Source organism: Mytilus edulis, chromosome 4 (assembly GCF_963676685.1).
Source record: "Mytilus edulis chromosome 4, xbMytEdul2.2, whole genome shotgun sequence".
In the NCBI taxonomy this organism is placed as follows: Eukaryota; Metazoa; Mollusca; class Bivalvia; order Mytilida; family Mytilidae; genus Mytilus; species Mytilus edulis.
Window position 1 is genome coordinate 76,602,564 of NC_092347.1, and position 19,617 is coordinate 76,622,180.

Sequence of the window (19,617 nt, forward strand, 5' to 3'; positions counted from 1 at the left end):
TCCAAAGCGTATATTGAAAATAAACCAAACGATTCAAAGCTGACGTTTTTTGTGTGTCTAAAAGCCATCAGACAAAGTAAAAAACAAGATACATCTTAACAAATACCTGGTTCAATATATCAGAGTTACAAAAAATAGTAAAAATCTAGCGCCAAGAGAATTTTCTGTATAATACATAAAATGGTCACTTGAAAAAACAGGAAAACAATAAAAATATCAGTTGAAGCAACAACGTATTATTTTTTCATTTTACTTCCATTTCGATAAAATTCGATAAAACTACAACAACATTACATATAAATTTATTAGATAGCTAATTATAAAAGTGAACATAACAGTTGTAAATTAAATATATATATAGCATGTTCAAGTAGTATTTCTACAATAGACAATTCAAATCTGCTACCAAATATTTTAAAAATCAATACATTCACTGTTCGTTTGCATTACATAATAGAAGAAATACCTGTTGATTTATAAATATTATACAAGTATATAACAGCTCTATTATTTTAGAAAGAAGAGTAATTTAAGATGTTGGATTTGTTAGATAAAATGAGGTCGACTTAACCTGTATCAAAATTCCTGTTGATTGATATTCTAAACTAGACTAAGTGATTAGCGTCTTTATAGGAAAATGTAATATCATAATGAGAGCAGAATAAGAAAGTCTTTGTTTAACTCTTGTCGAGTTTCAAACTGATCCTATTAACTGTTGTTCAGGTTACATAAACTTAGATCTGTTAAAATAACATAACCAAGAGTCTGTCAAGGACTTTATTTGTTTACTATTCATAAATTGTACCATTGTAAAATATTTCATTGATTTATTTCAATTTTTCATCGAAAGATCAGTTCTAAAACTTTCATAATACGGTAACCATTTTTTTTTGCACCAGATGTGCACATTGGAAATATGCATACAGATCATAGTGTTGTCGATTAAGCAACTTATCATCAAACCATTAACAAAGTATAGATGGTTTACCTGGCGGAAATTGTTAAATTCAATAGAAATTTTGGATTGATTTAACTTATTTTATTGCATGAAATTTTGAACAGATTTCTTAAACAAAGAAACAAATTGTACTGAAAACCCATTGGTGGCCTTCGGCTGTTTTCTGCCCTTTGGTCGTGTTGTTCCCTTTTTCCATTCTGAATTTTAAAATCTCCAGATGTAAAATAAATATGTTGCCAGTTATGGACTCGCGTGTTAGATTATTACACTTGATTGTTTTTATTATCAAGGTCTTCATTACAGTAGAAAAACATAAAAGGAAAGGTCAGCGTGCCATATAAATAAAAAACCTGACGCTTTTATATCATGAGTCAGCCAGAGGTTTGTTTGTACAAAGACACAGTGCATACCTATAAGGAAAAGTCATTAATACATAAAGTTATGTAAAGTGTCAATCATAGTGTAAATAACACCGTCTTTGACATTAAACATATTCATAAAAGTATTATTGATAATTAATTGAAAATATTATTTTATTTTAAAAAATGCATCATAAACTACACTTTGATTGGCACTTGAAAATGAAAACATAAGCACTACAATGAAAAGCTTGTAAAAATGTGTGGCTTAAATCATTGAGTTGTGGAATTTATAATTCGATAATAGTATAATAAGCGAAATTATATGATTTATATGACTATACTCAGAACAGTTTTTGCTGAATAGTTATCAAATTAATAAATTTTACATGGAGATGTGAACTATAGAATATATTGGTAGTTTTAAAATTCTACAGGGGCAAAACCTTTTTTTTTACCGACGCCTCTGCATTGATATCATTATTTAGATCTATTACAATTGGCTGTTGCATACACGATTTCATGACGCTTTTAACCATTTGCTGTCTATGTTTACTGCATCTTTATTGCCTGTTATAAGAGACAAGTTTGCAAGAAAGACGACACTAGCATTCATAAAACACTACATGGTTGATGTGTCCAGCGCCTATCTCATGTCTGATGGGTTTGTTTTCCTTTTGAATGCTCCAATCAGTATACATAATGTATGCTTTCAATCTTGAGGAATTAAGAATGCATGATATGTGTTTCCAGTGTCTAACTCTGGCGATAAACAACGTACAAAACGGATTATTCTACTCTGGTGACAGACAACGTATATGTAACGGATTGTCAGACGTTTCATAGTGTCCAAGTCTTGCAGATTTTATACACTGTTCTTGTTTCCATAATGGAAGACGATAAAATTCGGGACGACTCATTTTCATCACTTCTTTGAAATATTTCTCTGTCAAATGAAACTATAAAAGAAGAAGCATTGCTTTGTTGTAGATTTTTAGTCTTGGACATCGGGACACAATTTTTTAAAACCTAAATTTTTAACTAATTTTTCAAAATTTTCGAGTTTTTTCTTAGAATGAGACACATATGTTATGTGATTTACCTCATGTAATAAATGAGTAACATAAATATATATATATGGTACATTCAACTTTGGATCGTTAATTGTAGATATGTTTTGGTCATTTTCATTTAAATAGAATTATAATGTCATAGCAAACAACTTATATTAACTGTAACCATGTAACTGCACCAGATGCGCATTTCGACAATTAGTGTCTCTTCAGTGATGATCGAGGCCAAAATATTATGAGAGTCAAAAGACAAGACAATCGTTGAAAAACTGATAAAAATTCAAAATAGTTTGAATTTTAAAATGTTTGGGCTATTCCTGACTATATATGTGACATAATATTAATGCATGTACTAATATGATATTAAAACCAAAATTAAATTCTCAAAAATACATCAAGGGAAACTTAATTTTAATAAAAAGGGACGCATCAAACGAAATGTCATATGATTGTACACAGTATGTCACAAAAACACACAAAAGAATTGTTATATAATGATTCAAATGGACAAATGCAAAGTGGCAACGGATCTAACCTAACAGACATTAGCTTGTTCGGTTTTTTCCTTTTTTGTTACATCAAATGTTTTCGACACTTACTTAAATATTTCTTTAAAACCATCACTTCTTTCGAATGTTTATATGATGATTTAGAATAAGACATTAAATGGAAATGAAAGTTGATTCATCTCAAATGTATCCTGAACTGAAATTATACATAAGACCACGAAATTTTACCTCTTTATGACTCCTATTGACTTCTTCCGATGGTTCTTTCTTTATCAGTTCTCTGTATGCGTACTTTGGATATTTCATATAGCTTCTGTCAACCATCTAACAAAAATATGTACGGTAAAGTATATAATAAATTGAAATATGGCAATTTAGTACAATGCTTACTTTCCAACCCATACAGGTTTCCTATACATACATATTGATGTTGAGTTAAGAAAAGATACGAGAGCGATACCAGATAGGTTCAATATTTGTAAGTGTTAACATATTTCTATATTGTGTCATAAACGTTAATGCTAAATAGCTCTATTTTTCATATAAGATTTCGACTCAATTGACTATTTTTGGCAAAAAGTTATTTCCAACAACGGTAACACTGTAATTTTTCTGTTTTTGCACCTATCAGGTAAAACAAATCTTTCTACTCATGCTTACTATTAATCAAATTTCCATTCATGTTATTCTTCACAGGTTCTATATTAAAGTAGGCTCTGCTCAATCTAAGATTTCAAATAACACAAATAGGGAAGCACTTTATCCAGGTCGCCTTATGTGTGATTATAAAGTTCGTTCATTGGTATCTGACATAAAGAATTGTAAAGTTTCAGACGGGCGGAACGTATTTTTGTCCCTAGTTATATTTTTAATTTGTGATTGCAAATATAAACTTATACCGGTTGAAAATCACTTAAAATATACATATAAGCTTTATAACTTTTTGATACGTAGTGTTGTATAAGTTGTTGGTTAATAAAGCACAGACTAACTAGTACAGCAGAGAGGAGGTCCAAGCTGACATGACCCTTGAAATAAACAAAATGCCCTTGACGAACTAAGACCACACAGATGTAAACAAAGCTTACATGACCCTGTGAATAAACAAAAGGCACAAATTATGTTCTTGTTCTCACCTCCTGATCAATGTCAATGATGGCATTCTCTTGTCGTATTTTCTTTCGCGTTAAAGTATAGACGTCATGACCCTGTAACAATAAATAATCAGAATATGAATTTTTATTACATCTAACTCGCTAACTAGGTCATGATCTTAAAATACCTTTTTAGAATGAAAATTACTTTTAATTTCCTTTACTTTAAGACTACATAAGAAATTACTGTAAAAAATGATACCCTTCTTTTCTTCAGTGCCCGGAAATTAAAATAAGAGCATCATTTTGTTCTTTTGAAAACAATATAAAACCAATAAGCTTGTATTTTTATTCTTCTATTTCATTTGACTTGATTCATGTTTAAACCGGGATATACAAGATCAAAAAGAAGCTTCAAAATACAAATTTGTCTGTAATAACACAAATCGTATGCCAATTACTAGTAGTTACGTAAAAACAATTTAGAAAAATAAAAATATATCAAACTCAAAGGCCGATCAAATCTATTTGGAACAAGTATTTGTCAGATATTCGATCCTAAAAGCGGTCTTAGATATAAATTTCGACTAAGATGAATTCAATTTTCAAATGTTTGTTTGTTCAAACCAAATTATGGTAACATCGTTCCATTAATGCCCAGTCGCAGTACCTGACTAAGTCCAAAGTTTTTATTAGGCTTTTTTTTTCTATATTTTCAATTTTTGTGTTCGTTATTTTTATAAGTCTGTTTTTCTTTCTCCAATTACACCGTCTCCTCTGCTTTAATAATGTCATTTATGTATTGTTTCATAGATTTCCATTTATTTTCAATCTTGGACAAAGTTCTTTAATTGTCATTCGTTTTATTTATGGAATGACTGTAATATTTTTCTGTCTATGAGGAAATAACACCAAAACTGTGGTGCACACTGAATAACGGGGGTAGCCGGTTATTTGAAAGTGTGCACCACATTTTTTTATGTTATTTCGAATAGATATAATAAAAAAATATTACAGTCATTTCTAATAATTTAATTCTAAATTTCATTTTAAACCGGAGTAAACCATGAAAAAACGTTGATGACGTAGCGGTCACATGACAAAATTATGTCTATGAGCTGATATACAAAACAACGTCAGCCAATCAGAAGACGCGTTACATCCAAAATTAAATTATTCATATTTAAACGCATATGTTATCGTCTTTATATTGTGAGGATTAGTCAGTTCCACCATAAAGTAGGCAGGTAATTACTGTCAAGAGATAAACCCAAGTTTTTGTGGGATTCGCGTTTTCTGAGTACTTTTGAAAATAATGCCTATGGTCGCTTTCCACTGTGTTGTCAATTTATCTTGACTAGCGAGTTTTGAATGTTTTTTGGATATTTATCTATATCTTTCATTTAAATCTAGCGACTGCCCATGTAATGTAACGAAATGTCTTACTCTTTTTCTCACTTACCCCATAAGAAGTATTGCACCAATCCCTGAAATGTTTTATAAATGTTTCTGGTTCATGATTGTGTGATATAATCCATAAACTGATATCAGCAATGCAACGACCTGCAGTATCCTTTTCTATGTATTTCTGTGATAAATATAGGCGTTATATATTTGTTATAGACTTGCATCACATATTTATTGTGTTCAAAGTATTCAAGGGTTATTTGAAATAATCATTTTTATTTAGTAAATTACTATTTTTTTTAAATTTCATAGGAAAGCTGTATTTAATATTAAAACTGTAAAACATAAATACGAGAGCTGAGATCAAAAAGGTCACGGACAACGATTGTCAAATCAATATGCATAATAAGGAACATTAAAATATTTAAGTCCTTGATAAATCATTTTTTTGTGAATGTTCATGTCAAATATAAGTGCTTAAAATCAAATATTTCACAAGTGTTCAAAGGGTTGAAAAGATAATCCATCACTTTTAACGTAATGAAAAGTAAAATCACAAAAATACTGAACTCCGAGGAAAATTAAAACGGAAAGTCCCTAATCAAATAAAGAATCAAAAGCTGAAACACATCAAACGAAAGGACACCAACTGTCATATACTGGGCTAGGTACAGGCATTTCCTATGTAGAAAATGGTCGACTAAACCTGGTTTTCAGCTAACTAAACCTCTTACTTGTATTACAGTCGTATTAAAATCCATTATATAAACAGCGATGTGTGACCAAAACAAACAGATATAATAGGTAAAAATAACAAAAATAGGGCTGCAGCAGTCAACATTGTGTTATAACCTTAATCACTATAAAAAAACAAATATGTATCAAAGAAGCACAAACGCCATAGCAAAGCACAATAGCAAACATTGAAAGACATGAATATAAAATGTTTTATAGAACAATAACACAATGACGGGATGTATAAGTATAGAGCCACGTCAAATAGATATCACCAAATACACACTAAACAGTAAAAGTAATATTCAAAAATAGACAAAAAAAAGTATCATTTGTGAAGTTGATACGGAATATTTATCAACAAGGTCTTAAAGGACTAAAGGAAGTGCATTATTTTGTTTAAAGATGATTTTTTTCTATAATATTTAACACATTTTCGTAAATGAATTCATTGAATAAACTTTGAATATCGGTAAACAAATTATTGCTGCCTTAATCGAATATCTGTCTCAACATTACAACAAACGAAGCTAATTTGTTTCCGGCTTTCAAAATTTTGTCTATTAAAATTTAAGAATATCCTATACAAAATGTAGTTTCTACCGGTCATTAAAATACATAAATCCGACGTGTTCAATACATAAAATGCCTTTACGTTTGATATTTTTTAATAAAAAAGTGACATTAATTAGTTTTGTGACCGTTGGCATAGAAATAAAAAAAATTCTAATATGATATAAAGACACCATGTTTAACAATTCATGAGTGAAGTAGTTCAATGTTTTGCATTTATACCATTAGCAAATATACTTATTTAATTTGTATATCTTCAAATACTTAAACGTGATTTGTTCGTTAGATTTGTTTTTCTCGATGATTTAAACATCGATAATCCATGCTTCCGATACCACTTTCGTAACATATGTAAACACTATGTCAATTTTACTGTGATATATACATACGCAAAACACTGTAGTCGCTCTATGCAATACCGTGATTCCAAAAATGTTAAAATTGAAAGAAAAGTAAGAATATTTGGACTAAAAATTGGAATATTCAGTACGTTTTTTCTATAGGTACTTGGTGTCTCACAAATTTAACACAAAATCATTTCCTTTTTATTTTATTTAGTTTAGCCCAACAACAAACCAATTACATCAAGAACAAATATGTTTCATCCTGTAGATGTACGTACTTGTCCACAAAGAAATCACTGAGATAGTATAATTTATATTTAGATTATTCATCTTCTTTAGCCGAGAACGTATTTCTGTTTAATATGCTTTGTAGAAACAAAGTGTATATTTTCATTTTCACTGGTTGACAAATATTTCTGAGTGACCATAAGAGTTTAAAATTACCTGAGGTAAATGCAAAAGTTGTTGTCTAACATCTTCATTGATATTCTGTCCGATCCAAATAAATATCTGAAAAGAAAAAGCAGAAGGAATCAAATTAATATGTTCTTATGAACAAAATAGTTTAATTCATATATCTTTACACTATATTTTGCCAGTTCGATTTTTTTAATGATGTCCTTGTACGATTTACGATTTTTGATAACCTCTCAGCATATAGCTAACAGAAAGAATATGTAAGCTTTACAACATCTTTCACTAATTTAAATAGTTTAAAAAAATGTCTCCATTAAAATACTTTCAAAAGTCCAGGCATATGGTAGATTTAAATAAATATATTCAAATTTATAATTAACTGAAATGGAGGCAATCCTTTGCATACTCGATATCGATGAAGGATTCATACTCGTCATAATAAATCAGATAATGATGTTTTCCAATGTCATGGTACATACATTGTATTTTTGGTGTTCTCTATTTTGTGCAGAATTATGTTTATTGTAAAGTCTTTTTGGTCAAGAAGCTCATTTTGAAATTTTACACTGCACTAGAAATTATTTACCTGGTCAAAGGAATCAAGAAAGTAAATGTCCTCTGATGTTAGATCCTAAAAACAAATATATTTTGTTAAACTACAAACATCTTTTGTTTGAAAATTGAAAATATTTCTAAATAACAAAGAATTTTCAGGAAAAATTTTGAGAATGTTTTTGTTTTTCTTAGCAAATTAAAAGATCCACACTTTAGCATGCTATTATGTTTATTTATTTTTCTTCTGTGAAGGGGATGTCAATCCTTGTGAAATTTACTATTTTTATTTTCTCTCTTGGCATCTAAAGAAGGTTTATGGATATGTTTCTCCGTTTAAAGACTGTCAGAAAGGACATGTATCTGGTATATTGAAATATTTTTCAATTTCCCGAGGTGAAGGCAGCTGCCATATGTCAAATTTGTGTTGGAACTACTATCATTTCATTCCCATATGTCGAATATATAGTTTGCCATTCTCTTTTTCATTTTTCTTGTGTTATGGTAATATCTATACGTCTACTTTTTGATTCCCTCTTCGCATTTAAAACAAAAAATAAATACGCACCTCTTTTTGAAAATTAACAATATCCTCAAACGAAATTGAATTTGTATGATGACAAAGAACAAGATTTGGTTGTCGTCGTTCCAGAATCTGTAATAAAAGATGATTATTTTTAATTCGGTTTACATGGAAGTTTGTTCAAATGCTGTATGGATAAATAAACTCATCATAGATACCAGGAATAAATTTAGTATATACGCCAGACGCGCGTTTCGTCAGTGACGCTCGAATCCTAAAAAGTTAAAAAGGCAAAATAAAGTACGAAGTTGAAGAGCATTGAGAATTAAAATTCCTAAAAGTTTTGCCAAATACAGCTAAGGTAATCTATCGAAGGAAGATGTAAACAACTTTGAATTACAATCTAATTTGCATGCTCGTTAGATATCAGAAACCGATTTGATTCCCTAAAAAGCAGAAATTTACAATTTATTACATGCGCGCAAGGTGTTTTAAAATATTTTATACTCTGCAATCAAAATGTGCAAGCACTTGAAAAGGACTCAATATGGGTACATGGAACAAAAATTAAAATATAGATTTATTTCTTATTTATCAATAATACTTTTTTAATTGTTTGCATTAAAATGTAGCGAGACAGCTGAAACATGTCTATAGAATATTTACCTACGTCATTTAATTAAACACATGGCATGTAACAAATGATAATTACATCTTTAAATAGACATTTGTAGTTTCATATTTAATATTTGACAGAATTGTAATTTTGTCACAAAAAAAAAGAATATATCTCAACCATATGTTTTGTTTTAACTTTTAATTAATGTATTATTTGCACATTGATTTCCTTCTTCAAGAAATAAACAAAGTTAATTAGACATTTAAATAAATCTATAATAACAATATACTTACTGGTTTGGGAAATTCTAAGGGATATTCACAATTAGCACCAAGAAGTTCTTGAAGACGGTTATTTTCTCTTCCCTCCAAAACAACTTCAAAATCAAACATTCTACAAAACAGACAACGATGGCTTAAAATTACAAAATACATAAAAACTCTTAAATCTACTCGAAACGCTTTTGTTATGAACGAATAATAAAATCCATTGGACAGACTGTCAACGATACATAATAAAAAATAAAGCAGAACGTCAAAACGGAATTATACAAAAAAAACATATATTGTGTTTGTGGAGTTTTCTATTATTTTCTTAAATATTTGCGAAAGCATTGATTCGAATGTATCCGTTCGCTTCAAATAGAAGCAGGATAAGTATGCCTATACTGTTTTGTAATTATATAGAAAATGGTCGACTGTAGGATACAAGTCCTTTTTTCAGCACTCGAAAAAAATAAACATTGTGATTCAGCCGACAAAGAACGGTTAAATTCAATCAATTACTCGTAAGTCATGGACATATGGTGTAAAAATTGTTAATGAAATATTCCTAATATATTTTCCGGTATGTTCATTTTTAGTTTGTATAAACAACTGTTAACGTCATTATCGAACTACGCTTTTACGTCTATATTTTCCCAAACCATCGCACTTTAGCGTATGGAACCACGTACTTTAGCTTAGACCATCGCACTTTAGCGTGACCATCGTACTTTAGCGTCCCCATCGCACTTTAGAGTCCTACATATATATGCTGAAGCACGCCCTCGGGTGCGGGATTTTCTCGCTGTATTGAAGATCCATTGGTTTTCTGTTCTTTGATCGGGTTTTTGACTCTTAGACACATTCCCCATTCCCATTCTCAATTTTGTTGTTGAAGAAAAATACAAAAATAAAGATGATTTAAATGTTAATAAAATGAAACGAACATACCAAGATATAAAACTTGACTTATTTAAAAACCAAGAGGTGGCAAAGAATTAGTTTTTTTATCTAACAGTTTAACTTACTTTGAAGGATTTAAAAATTCTAGCATACTTTTAGTATATTCTCGTTCTGGACCTCCTGACTTCTACAAATATAAACACAAATAATCAAAATATAAAACAAATATAACCCAAAGCAATCAACTGCAATTTTGAATTAAAAAAAAACATAATGAGCTTCTTCTGGTGACTGCGAACATTCAGGGATACGTCACAAATATTTTTTCCCGTTCTTATGTTTTTGTCATCTGTTATGTCCAATTTAACGCCTTCTCGGGTTCATGCGATTTTATTTTGTTTTTAACTTGATTTTAAGGTGGTACCCAACACTTTCTCTAAAATTAATTTGGCTCGTTTAATTTTCATTAAATTTTGTCAAAATATTTACTTTGACCCTTTAACAAAAATATAAAAAAATTTGAGAATTTTGAACCAACCATTTTGTCAGAAAAATTACACTGGTTATATTGCAGTTTGACAAACATCAATTTTGATCATTGAGAAGCTTAATATTCCTTTTACAACACAGCATTATTAAAACGTTTAGCTGACTTTACAGAGTTATACCCCTGTAGTGTTAGGTACCACCTTAATTTTGGTAACAAATGTATGAGATTTGAACAGCGGTAAAGTAATTATACCTCTAATATATACATTTTCAGTAAATGTACTGATTTCAATAGTACAGTAAATAATTAATATGAGTTTCCATACATAAACCGAAAGTAATCACGAAAGCAACATTTTCTAAATATTTTAATTGAATGAGTAATATGATTACACAATAACCTATTTCTTTCCTACTATTACATATATATGTATATACACCATTTCAATGGGTATTTGGGCGTACAGGATATTTACCGATTTCAGAGGATTGTTCATGGCATAGAAATACTTAGACAGAGTTTCATTTATTTATTTGTTCCGAGCACATGAATGAAATTAACTCCTGGGTTTTTTTTTGGGGGGGGGGGGGGGGTAGCTCAGTTTTTAGTTTGTTATGTTGTGTTACGTATACTGTTGTTCCTCTTTTGGTCTTACCTCTTTTTCATTGCGTTATCAGTGTATTTTAGACTCTCTTTTATGCACCTTCATGTCCTTACATTCTACATTTCATTTGAACGGACAGATGAAAAGAATGAAAGAATTGGGTACTGGATATGATGTATCAATTGTCTTCGAATCAGTGAAGAACATAATGAGATTTTGCTAAATTACCGACAAATTTAAAAGGCAACAAGTTTTCTTTCGTGTTACATAAGTTTCATATTGCATAAGATATTAGGCTATTATCTGAAACGGAAAAGGAAAAAAAATAGATATAATAGTACAGGTACATTTGAATACCTCAAATAAGTATTTTATTAATCATCTTCGAAAATTATTGATACTCAAAGGACAATCAAATGCATATAAACAATCCGAATAGTTACCTTTCCATACCACAAGAAGCATTCTTCTTTTGACATAATTAAAAACGATGCTGAGGAATTCAATGAACTTCTATTTGGCACAACCTGCAAGACAAAAATGTGTTAGACTTGTATATTCAATCTCATTTATCCAATGCTTTGCATCGATACTAAGAAATCTAATTGCGTATACATTAAACAAACATCTACAATGTGATATTTACACTTATGACTTTCTATTCTTTTTGAGTACCATTTCAAGCCATGATATTTCAACAACTTGTTGAGCTGTTGTTTAGCAACTGGGATTTCATATGCATTCAAATATAGAATTACAATGGTACTATTATATGCTAAGATCCCTTGTAGTGTCAGAAAGATATAATTTTTAAACATTGGTGTTTAATTATAGAATTGTATAATTATGATAAAATTATATAATAATTTAGATCGAAGCAGCCACCTATATGTAAAACAGAAACCACTGAATGTCATTTGTTCTATTTATTAGTTAACCATACCTGTAGAACTCGCATATTTCCATTTACAATCTCTCTTACACGAAACATCTGCGTAGAAAATTGACTAGAATCTTTTAAATCACAGTCGTGCTGTAAACATATAAAAGTATATTCAATACAAGTATAAGTTATATTCAATACAAGAAACTATTATTATATCATAATGATCAATCATAATTGAATGGTGAAACAATTACAAAAACTGAAAACAATACTTTTTAAATTACGATCGTATGTTGCTCTTTTTTCAAATATATTTTCTCGTCGATAGTTCACCAATTTCTCATCTGATCATCTTTTATTGAAGAACCTTTCTTGGTGCATCAAAATGTTTTTCAAAATGTGTAAAAGAACCGTATCGTAATTGACCACACGATAGCTAAAAATACCGGTCGAATGAATGAACAAAATGAGGGAGATCGAAATGAAACTTAATAATATTGTACCAACTGAATAATACAAAATAGAAACTAAACATGCATGAAAAATGATTACTATTCCCTTTACAAAGATCAAATAATGCCGAAACTAACGGACCAACAAAATCAAAAAGTCTAACAGAAATCATGCAAAAATACCGTCAAAAAAGACAAAACGACAATCAACGATCATGAAACACTATATTGAAAACTAAAGACCGAGTAACACAGTATGAATCAACAGCTACTCCCTCACATGTGTCACCCGCATTCTTTTACAGTCAACCATGTTTCCGACTGTTACCCTTACGAAGTGATGACTTTCCTATAAGAATAATTGGCTCAATATGTTTGTAAACACCAACCCTCATTTAAGGAAACCTGATATGAAATGTACATAGATGTTCTACGTAGAAATTGAATGTTTATAATTGAAAAACTGAAATAATCTCCTTTGGCATTAAGTTTAATTTTCAGCCGAAACTCATTATCAATTACTAGATGTAAGTCAAGATATGAGACAGAGTTAAATGAATCTGCGATACCCTTGTATTTACGTTCCAAGGGAAAGATACGTTCAACATGGGCTAGTAAACTTTCAATAACTTAATATTAGGACATCATCTATATGTAGTTAAAAAATGATGATAGATTCATTTCATTCTTCTTGAGGAACTCCTGTATAAATTATGCCTCTTGTGAATAAATGAAATAAAATTGCAAAGATGGTTAAGACTCAATGCATGTATGTCCTTACCTAGCACCTTTCGACAAAAGGTGTGATTGACGATATTATCGTTTCCAGTTAAAACGTATCCAATCGGAGTCAAAGCGCACGGGAAGCTACATAGTTAAGAAGATCATAAACTAATATCGCTTTGTTCGAGTTAATGCGATTCCCCTCGGTTTCATTTATCTTGATATTTTGTATATTAATTGAGTAACGAGATTATAACAAAGGTAAACTACCGTCATATCTGATAAGCTTTGTTTTGAAAAATATTCAAGAAAAAATCTAATTTAAATCTGCGAGGACCATATACTTTTAAAGTGTTTTCTTAAGGATGTACTTAGGTGAGGTTTTGGAATTTGTAACAAATGTTCGGACTCCTTGGTGTTTTTCCATACAATACAATGTAAAATATTTTGCCCCATAACACCCATTTATTTTTTCACATAAGACTTAATAGCTCATGAAAGGTCATTTACCAAAATTTAAGAAGATTCTTGATTTTCTTTCTTTTGTTTTGAGACCCAAAAAATACCAATGCAAATATAAAGTAAAAGTCCGAGTCAGCCTTTTCCAGCCATATTTTAAATTTCAAATAACTCCATGACCTATCAATATTTTTAGCTTAACTTTATCCTTAATTGATGCTCTACAAGCTTTAAGTATCAATTTTAATTTCTTAATTTCTTATTTTATACCTAACCTCACCCAAGTACATCCTTAAATAAACCGAAACTAACAGTAAACTTACAATAATGATACTGTTTTGAAGAACATTCATAAAATGAGTTGGCTCTTTTCCATCTAAAACTCGAACCTTGAATAGGAAATTGATATATTTATTTTATATTATAATCCCTATGAAGATATTCGATACCATCGATACTACAAGATACCAGTTAGATAATTAAATAATATGACAAAGATTGGAAATCATAGAAGCTTGAACTTGAAAATGATGGTTGTCTTTGTGATTGCATATCCCAGGTTTTGTCAGTGAACACATTTGATGAGAGATGTAACATCATTGATAGTCTCTGTTAAATACAAATAGAAGGTGGACAGTTTGAAAAACACCACTGTTTACATCTAAATGTTTTCCAGTTTTATTGAGTTCACATTTAACAAACTTCCAAAAATCTCCTTTTGTCTAAAACTAGAATACTTATTACTATTTTAATTGTTTTTCTTTGAAATGTTGTGAACTAGTTCGGATAAATTCTAATTTGTTACTGTAAATATGAAAACGTCTCATCTTATAATATCACATCTTTCAAAGTTTTCAATTTTCTTTTTATATATATTTAATAGTATTTCATGATGTAATTGAAATTTTCATATTTGAGAATGAACGTGTTTTAAACTTGTCATCATAATTTTCTTTAAAAAATATTATACCTAGTTTTATGAAAATGACAATTTAAACTTATAAGTATAAATTGATTATAAATAACTTACTTTAATACATTGATATTGTAAATCTGCATCCTTTGATAATACATGTTTCATGGTTTTTTCTTGCAATTCTATGGACGACTTTGAACCCTAAAAAAAATTTGATATATGAGACATAAAAGCTATATTTTGTAATAAAATATTACGAAAAACGACAAAAATAAAGTTCAATGTTGTGTAAATTCGTCGCTCATTTTAGATTTGCTTCAAAAAACAAAAGAAAATAAGACAGCTCCTACTATTTATTCTAATTTGAAAATCCTTGCATACATGTAGTTATTAATTGAACCATTTATATTGCTGCTATGTTTAAACATTTAAAAGATCGTAAAATAAAATCCGGTCATGAAATTCAAAACTGTCAAGATGTTGAATTATATATCCAATTTCAGCCTATCCTAATGTTATTTGAGACACTTCAAAGTCGACCTTGTTAAATAACCGTTTTTCCAGAGTATAAAATGAAACTAAGACAGCATTTACTTACCAACCAATAGTACATAACGTATAAAGACTTTGAATTTCCTTTGACATGGTTTAATACAATATAACAACTTCCATTGTTAAATATGCCATGTTCATTCCAAGGTATTCCATACAATTGGTTTGGACCCACTCGCCAAATCTGTAAATGTAGTATCAGTGATATAATAAAAATAGCTAAAACATGAGGTATAAATAGTGTATGAATGTGAATTAATTATATAAAAATAATGAAATAATGGTAAAAGAAATTTTTAAATCCCATGTGACAACACAGTACATAAATTGCATGAAAACATAAGATACACAAGAAAATAATCATCAACAAGTATGCATATTAAAACATATCACAAAATTTACAAGAGAGGCGTTAAGTAATGTTCATGAGTAAGAGATACAATAATGAAACAAACACTTTTAAATAAGCTGACAATTTTATTTGTGTAAATAGACATATCTTCTAAAACAGTTGTGAAGTTAAACACAGTGATTCTTTTCTTATTTTTGCGTATATAATGCATTCAACAATAATATGGAGTATAACTAAATTGTTACGTCATAAAGTGTCTGATACTTCATTCAGATTTTTGCTATATAAATCTCCACTTTGTTACATTGATGAGAAAAGTTTACATATTGAATTATCCTAAATATCTACCTCGTTATTGGGTACTATGTCTGACATCAAATCTTCGGACCACAATTCATCTAGTTTGGCTACAGTTCGGTTGTCTTTTGTTGAAAACAATGCTCTTTCTGTAAAATATTAATCCTCTATATTTATATTTATTATATTGTTATTAACAAATGAATTGTAAATAACACAAAGTTATCGTGTCCTTTTATATTAAGCATAGTTTACTTAAAGTCAGGAAAATTGCAGTTGTTATCTTATAGTTCAGTGTTTCTGTTGTTTCGTTGTTTTCCTCTTATAGTTGATGTGTTAACCTCAGTATTAGTTTGTAACCCGGATTAGTTTTCTCTCAATCGATTTATGACTTTCGAACAGCGGTGTACCACTGTTGCCCTTTTTTAGTTAATTTTTCATTGTTTTCACTCAAAATGTTATTGAACTGTCGAAACTGGACAATGTTATATCGCAGGTTTATATTGGATGGTTTTTACTTTTCTTTTAAGTTCCCCTTTGCTTCCATGGTGTGTGGGTTCTAAGTGTGTCTGGTGTAGGCAAATGTCGACACTAGCATGGAATTACCTCAATTGAAAAAATTATTATTGTTTTACTGCAGAGACGGAAATTAATACCGACCTTAATGTACAAAATAAAAAAGTTTTCAAAGAATTGCAGATATCAGTTTCAAATAAAAATATTTTATATTGTGTAACATGAAGTCAACGTTAAGTTACAATTATTCATGAGTATCAATTTTAACAAATTAAAGATTAAAACAAAAGGTAGGTTGTAAAAGATTGGCGTTACGGGCCCTTCGCGTAGTTGTTAACGTCAGCATTCCGACCGTAATTTGCTCGAAATTGCTAGTCACCAACAGCCAAATGGGCGCCCTATATAAAAGCAATGTACCGATCAATGTACGAATAAACTCATCATAGATAGCCTTAAACTTTGTACACCAGCCTGGCAGACTGTTTGTCTAAAACAAAACTAATCAGTGACGTTCAGATTAAGAATGTATTTTAAGAAAATGATGTGACGAAAATTTCAAATGAAACCATCACTTTTAAATGGAAAGATAAACCATCATGACAAATCCTTTAGTTGAAACTTCGCAAATCACGACACGCACCTAGGAGAAAACTAAACTTATGAATGAAATTTGAAGTCATTCATTTTAGTTTTTAAAGTATTTGACACGGAAAATGTTGATATCAAACTTATATTACTAGTGATTTTATGTATCGTTTAAATTATCTTCGTATTATTAGTTTCGTCCTGATTGCGCTTAATACCTGCACTTACCTATATTTCCAATACTATATTTCTTTGTTAGCTGTCTATGTTTTGTATCTTTGTCCCGCCAGTCGTTAAATATTTTTCTAAATGTTATAGGCTCGTGGTCTTCCATTATTCTGCATATAGCTTGATGTGATGGGTAAGCTTTGTGTTCATTAAATGACTGAAATATGAAAAGAAAATTCATTTTCATATTAAGAACTTTATAGATATTCAGGTAAATAAATGTGTCTATTTAACTATATTTCCTATAGATTTGGAGGAGGGGGGCTTATTGGATCCAAACATTTTGAAACAAACACTGGTTTAATGTTCTTTTATACAGCAATACACTAAACCCCTAACGGGAAGGATTGTGCCTGATGTTCATATGATGAAATCATAATCTTTCAGTCAGTTTAATTGAAGTCTGGAGCTGGCATGTCAGTTAACTGCTAGTAGTCTGTTGTTATTTATGTATTATTGTCATTTTGTTTATTTTCTTTGGTTTCATCTTCTGACATCAGACTCGCATTTCTCTTGAACTGAATATTTAATGTGCGTATTGTTATGCGTTTACTTTCCTACATTGGTTAGAGGTATAGGGGGAGGGTTGAGATCTCACAAACATGTTTAACCCCGCCGCATTTTTGCGCCTGTCCCAAGTCAGGAGCCTCTGGCCTTTGTTAGTCTTGTATTATTTTAATTTTAGTTTCTTGTGTACAATTTGGAAATTAGTATGGCGTTCATTATCACTGGACTAGTATATATTTGTTTAGGGGCCAGCTGAAGGACGCCTCCGTGTGCGGGAATTTCTCGCTACATTGAAGACCTGTTGGTGACCCTCTGCTGTTGTTTTTTTTTTGGTCGGGTTGTTGTCTCTTTGACACATTCCCATTTCCATTCTCAATTTTACATTCATTCAAACAGAGACATACAAAAATGCGACAGCTGAAATATTCAAAAATAAAAGAACGACCACTAAGCATTTAAACAAAACAAGTTTGATACGCTTTACTTTGCTTTGGTATTATGAACAGAAAAATGCAGCTCCTATAGTACAATTAAACTTCACAGGTTCAAGAAAATGGCATGCAAGAATATATCAAAACTAAACAGGAATCGGTCCGTGGTTATTAGTACACGAACTCGCACTATCATTGCGAAGTTGGGGGTCATATAGTTATCAAAGGTATCAGGCGTATAATTTGATACGCCAGACGCTCGTTTGGCTACATAAGACTCAGCAGTGACGCTCAGATCAAAATAGTTAGTAAGCCATACAAGTATAAAGTTGAAGAGCATTGAGGACTAAAATTCCAAAAAGTTGTCCCAAATACCGCTAAGGTAATCCTTGCCTGGGATAAGAAAATCCATGGTTTTTCAAATAATTAATAATTTGCAAACAGTAAATTAATAAAAATGACCATATAGTTGATATTCATGTCAACAACAAAGTGCTAACTACTGGACTAGTGAAACCCTCGGGGACAAAACATCAAACAGCAGTTGCATCGACCCAATGGTGTAAATAGTTATTAAAGGTATCAGGCTTATAATTTGATGCGCCTACTGTCGCCTAGTCTCTATAAAAACTATAATTTTGGCATAAAATTAGAAAGAAAGTATTATAGGGAACATGGGTACTGTCTTTCAAGTTAATTGAACTTCAACTTCATCAAAAACTACCTTAACAAAACAACTCTAACCCAAAGCAGGAAAAACAGATGAACGAACGAACGAAAGAACGGACGTACAAACCGAAAAACATAATGCCCCACTAATATGGGGCATAAACCAAAAAAAGTGTAAAAGGTCTCATGATTTTTTGTGTTTACTTTAACAGATAAAATTTAACGTCTTTTCAAGTGACAAGAACGAAACATGTATCACTCATTTGATAAGTTCCATTAGTCATTAATTGTCCAAAAACAGTGTGGTTATTTAAAATAAATCGGAATTATGTTAATTAACAATTTATTGAATATGAAATATTCATGTTTATATTCATGTTTATATTTTTATATTAATTTTTATATTAATTTATTTTGTTTTGTATGATATATGTCGTCCAGTTTAATTCACTGTATAGTAAATATATTTACCTTTCCTCTCTTTATACCATTCATGGCAGCATTTTCATTGGCTTGTGATCCAACCCATACATACAGGGGACTTTCTGGTCCCGTATCCAGGAGATAGCTGTCCTATTTGACAAAACAACATGTCAAACTATTATTAATACATTCAGCTTG

General features: G+C 30.3%; 1 protein-coding gene across 4 annotated transcripts in view; it reads right to left on the bottom strand.

The window, feature by feature from the left end:
* Positions 1–286: 286 nt before the first annotated feature.
* Positions 287–19,617, bottom strand: part of LOC139520565 (advillin-like) — a 57,289-nt gene continuing 37,958 nt past the window's right edge. For all 4 annotated transcript variants that reach the window (XM_071313351.1, XM_071313353.1, XM_071313354.1 and 1 more), the window contains exons 12-28: positions 19,468–19,569; positions 17,390–17,546; positions 16,112–16,209; positions 15,458–15,595; positions 14,974–15,060; positions 14,267–14,332; positions 12,367–12,456; positions 11,867–11,950; positions 10,455–10,516; positions 9,457–9,556; positions 8,590–8,676; positions 8,056–8,100; positions 7,497–7,562; positions 5,456–5,581; positions 4,036–4,107; positions 3,128–3,223; positions 287–2,276 (exon numbers count right to left, since the gene is read on the bottom strand). In XM_071313351.1, coding sequence (XP_071169452.1) covers positions 2,112–2,276; positions 3,128–3,223; positions 4,036–4,107; positions 5,456–5,581; positions 7,497–7,562; positions 8,056–8,100; positions 8,590–8,676; positions 9,457–9,556; positions 10,455–10,516; positions 11,867–11,950; positions 12,367–12,456; positions 14,267–14,332; positions 14,974–15,060; positions 15,458–15,595; positions 16,112–16,209; positions 17,390–17,546; positions 19,468–19,569 — 1,641 coding nt within the window. In that variant the 3' untranslated portion in view covers positions 287–2,111. The remainder of the gene's footprint in view (positions 2,277–3,127; positions 3,224–4,035; positions 4,108–5,455; positions 5,582–7,496; positions 7,563–8,055; positions 8,101–8,589; positions 8,677–9,456; positions 9,557–10,454; positions 10,517–11,866; positions 11,951–12,366; positions 12,457–14,266; positions 14,333–14,973; positions 15,061–15,457; positions 15,596–16,111; positions 16,210–17,389; positions 17,547–19,467; positions 19,570–19,617) is intronic.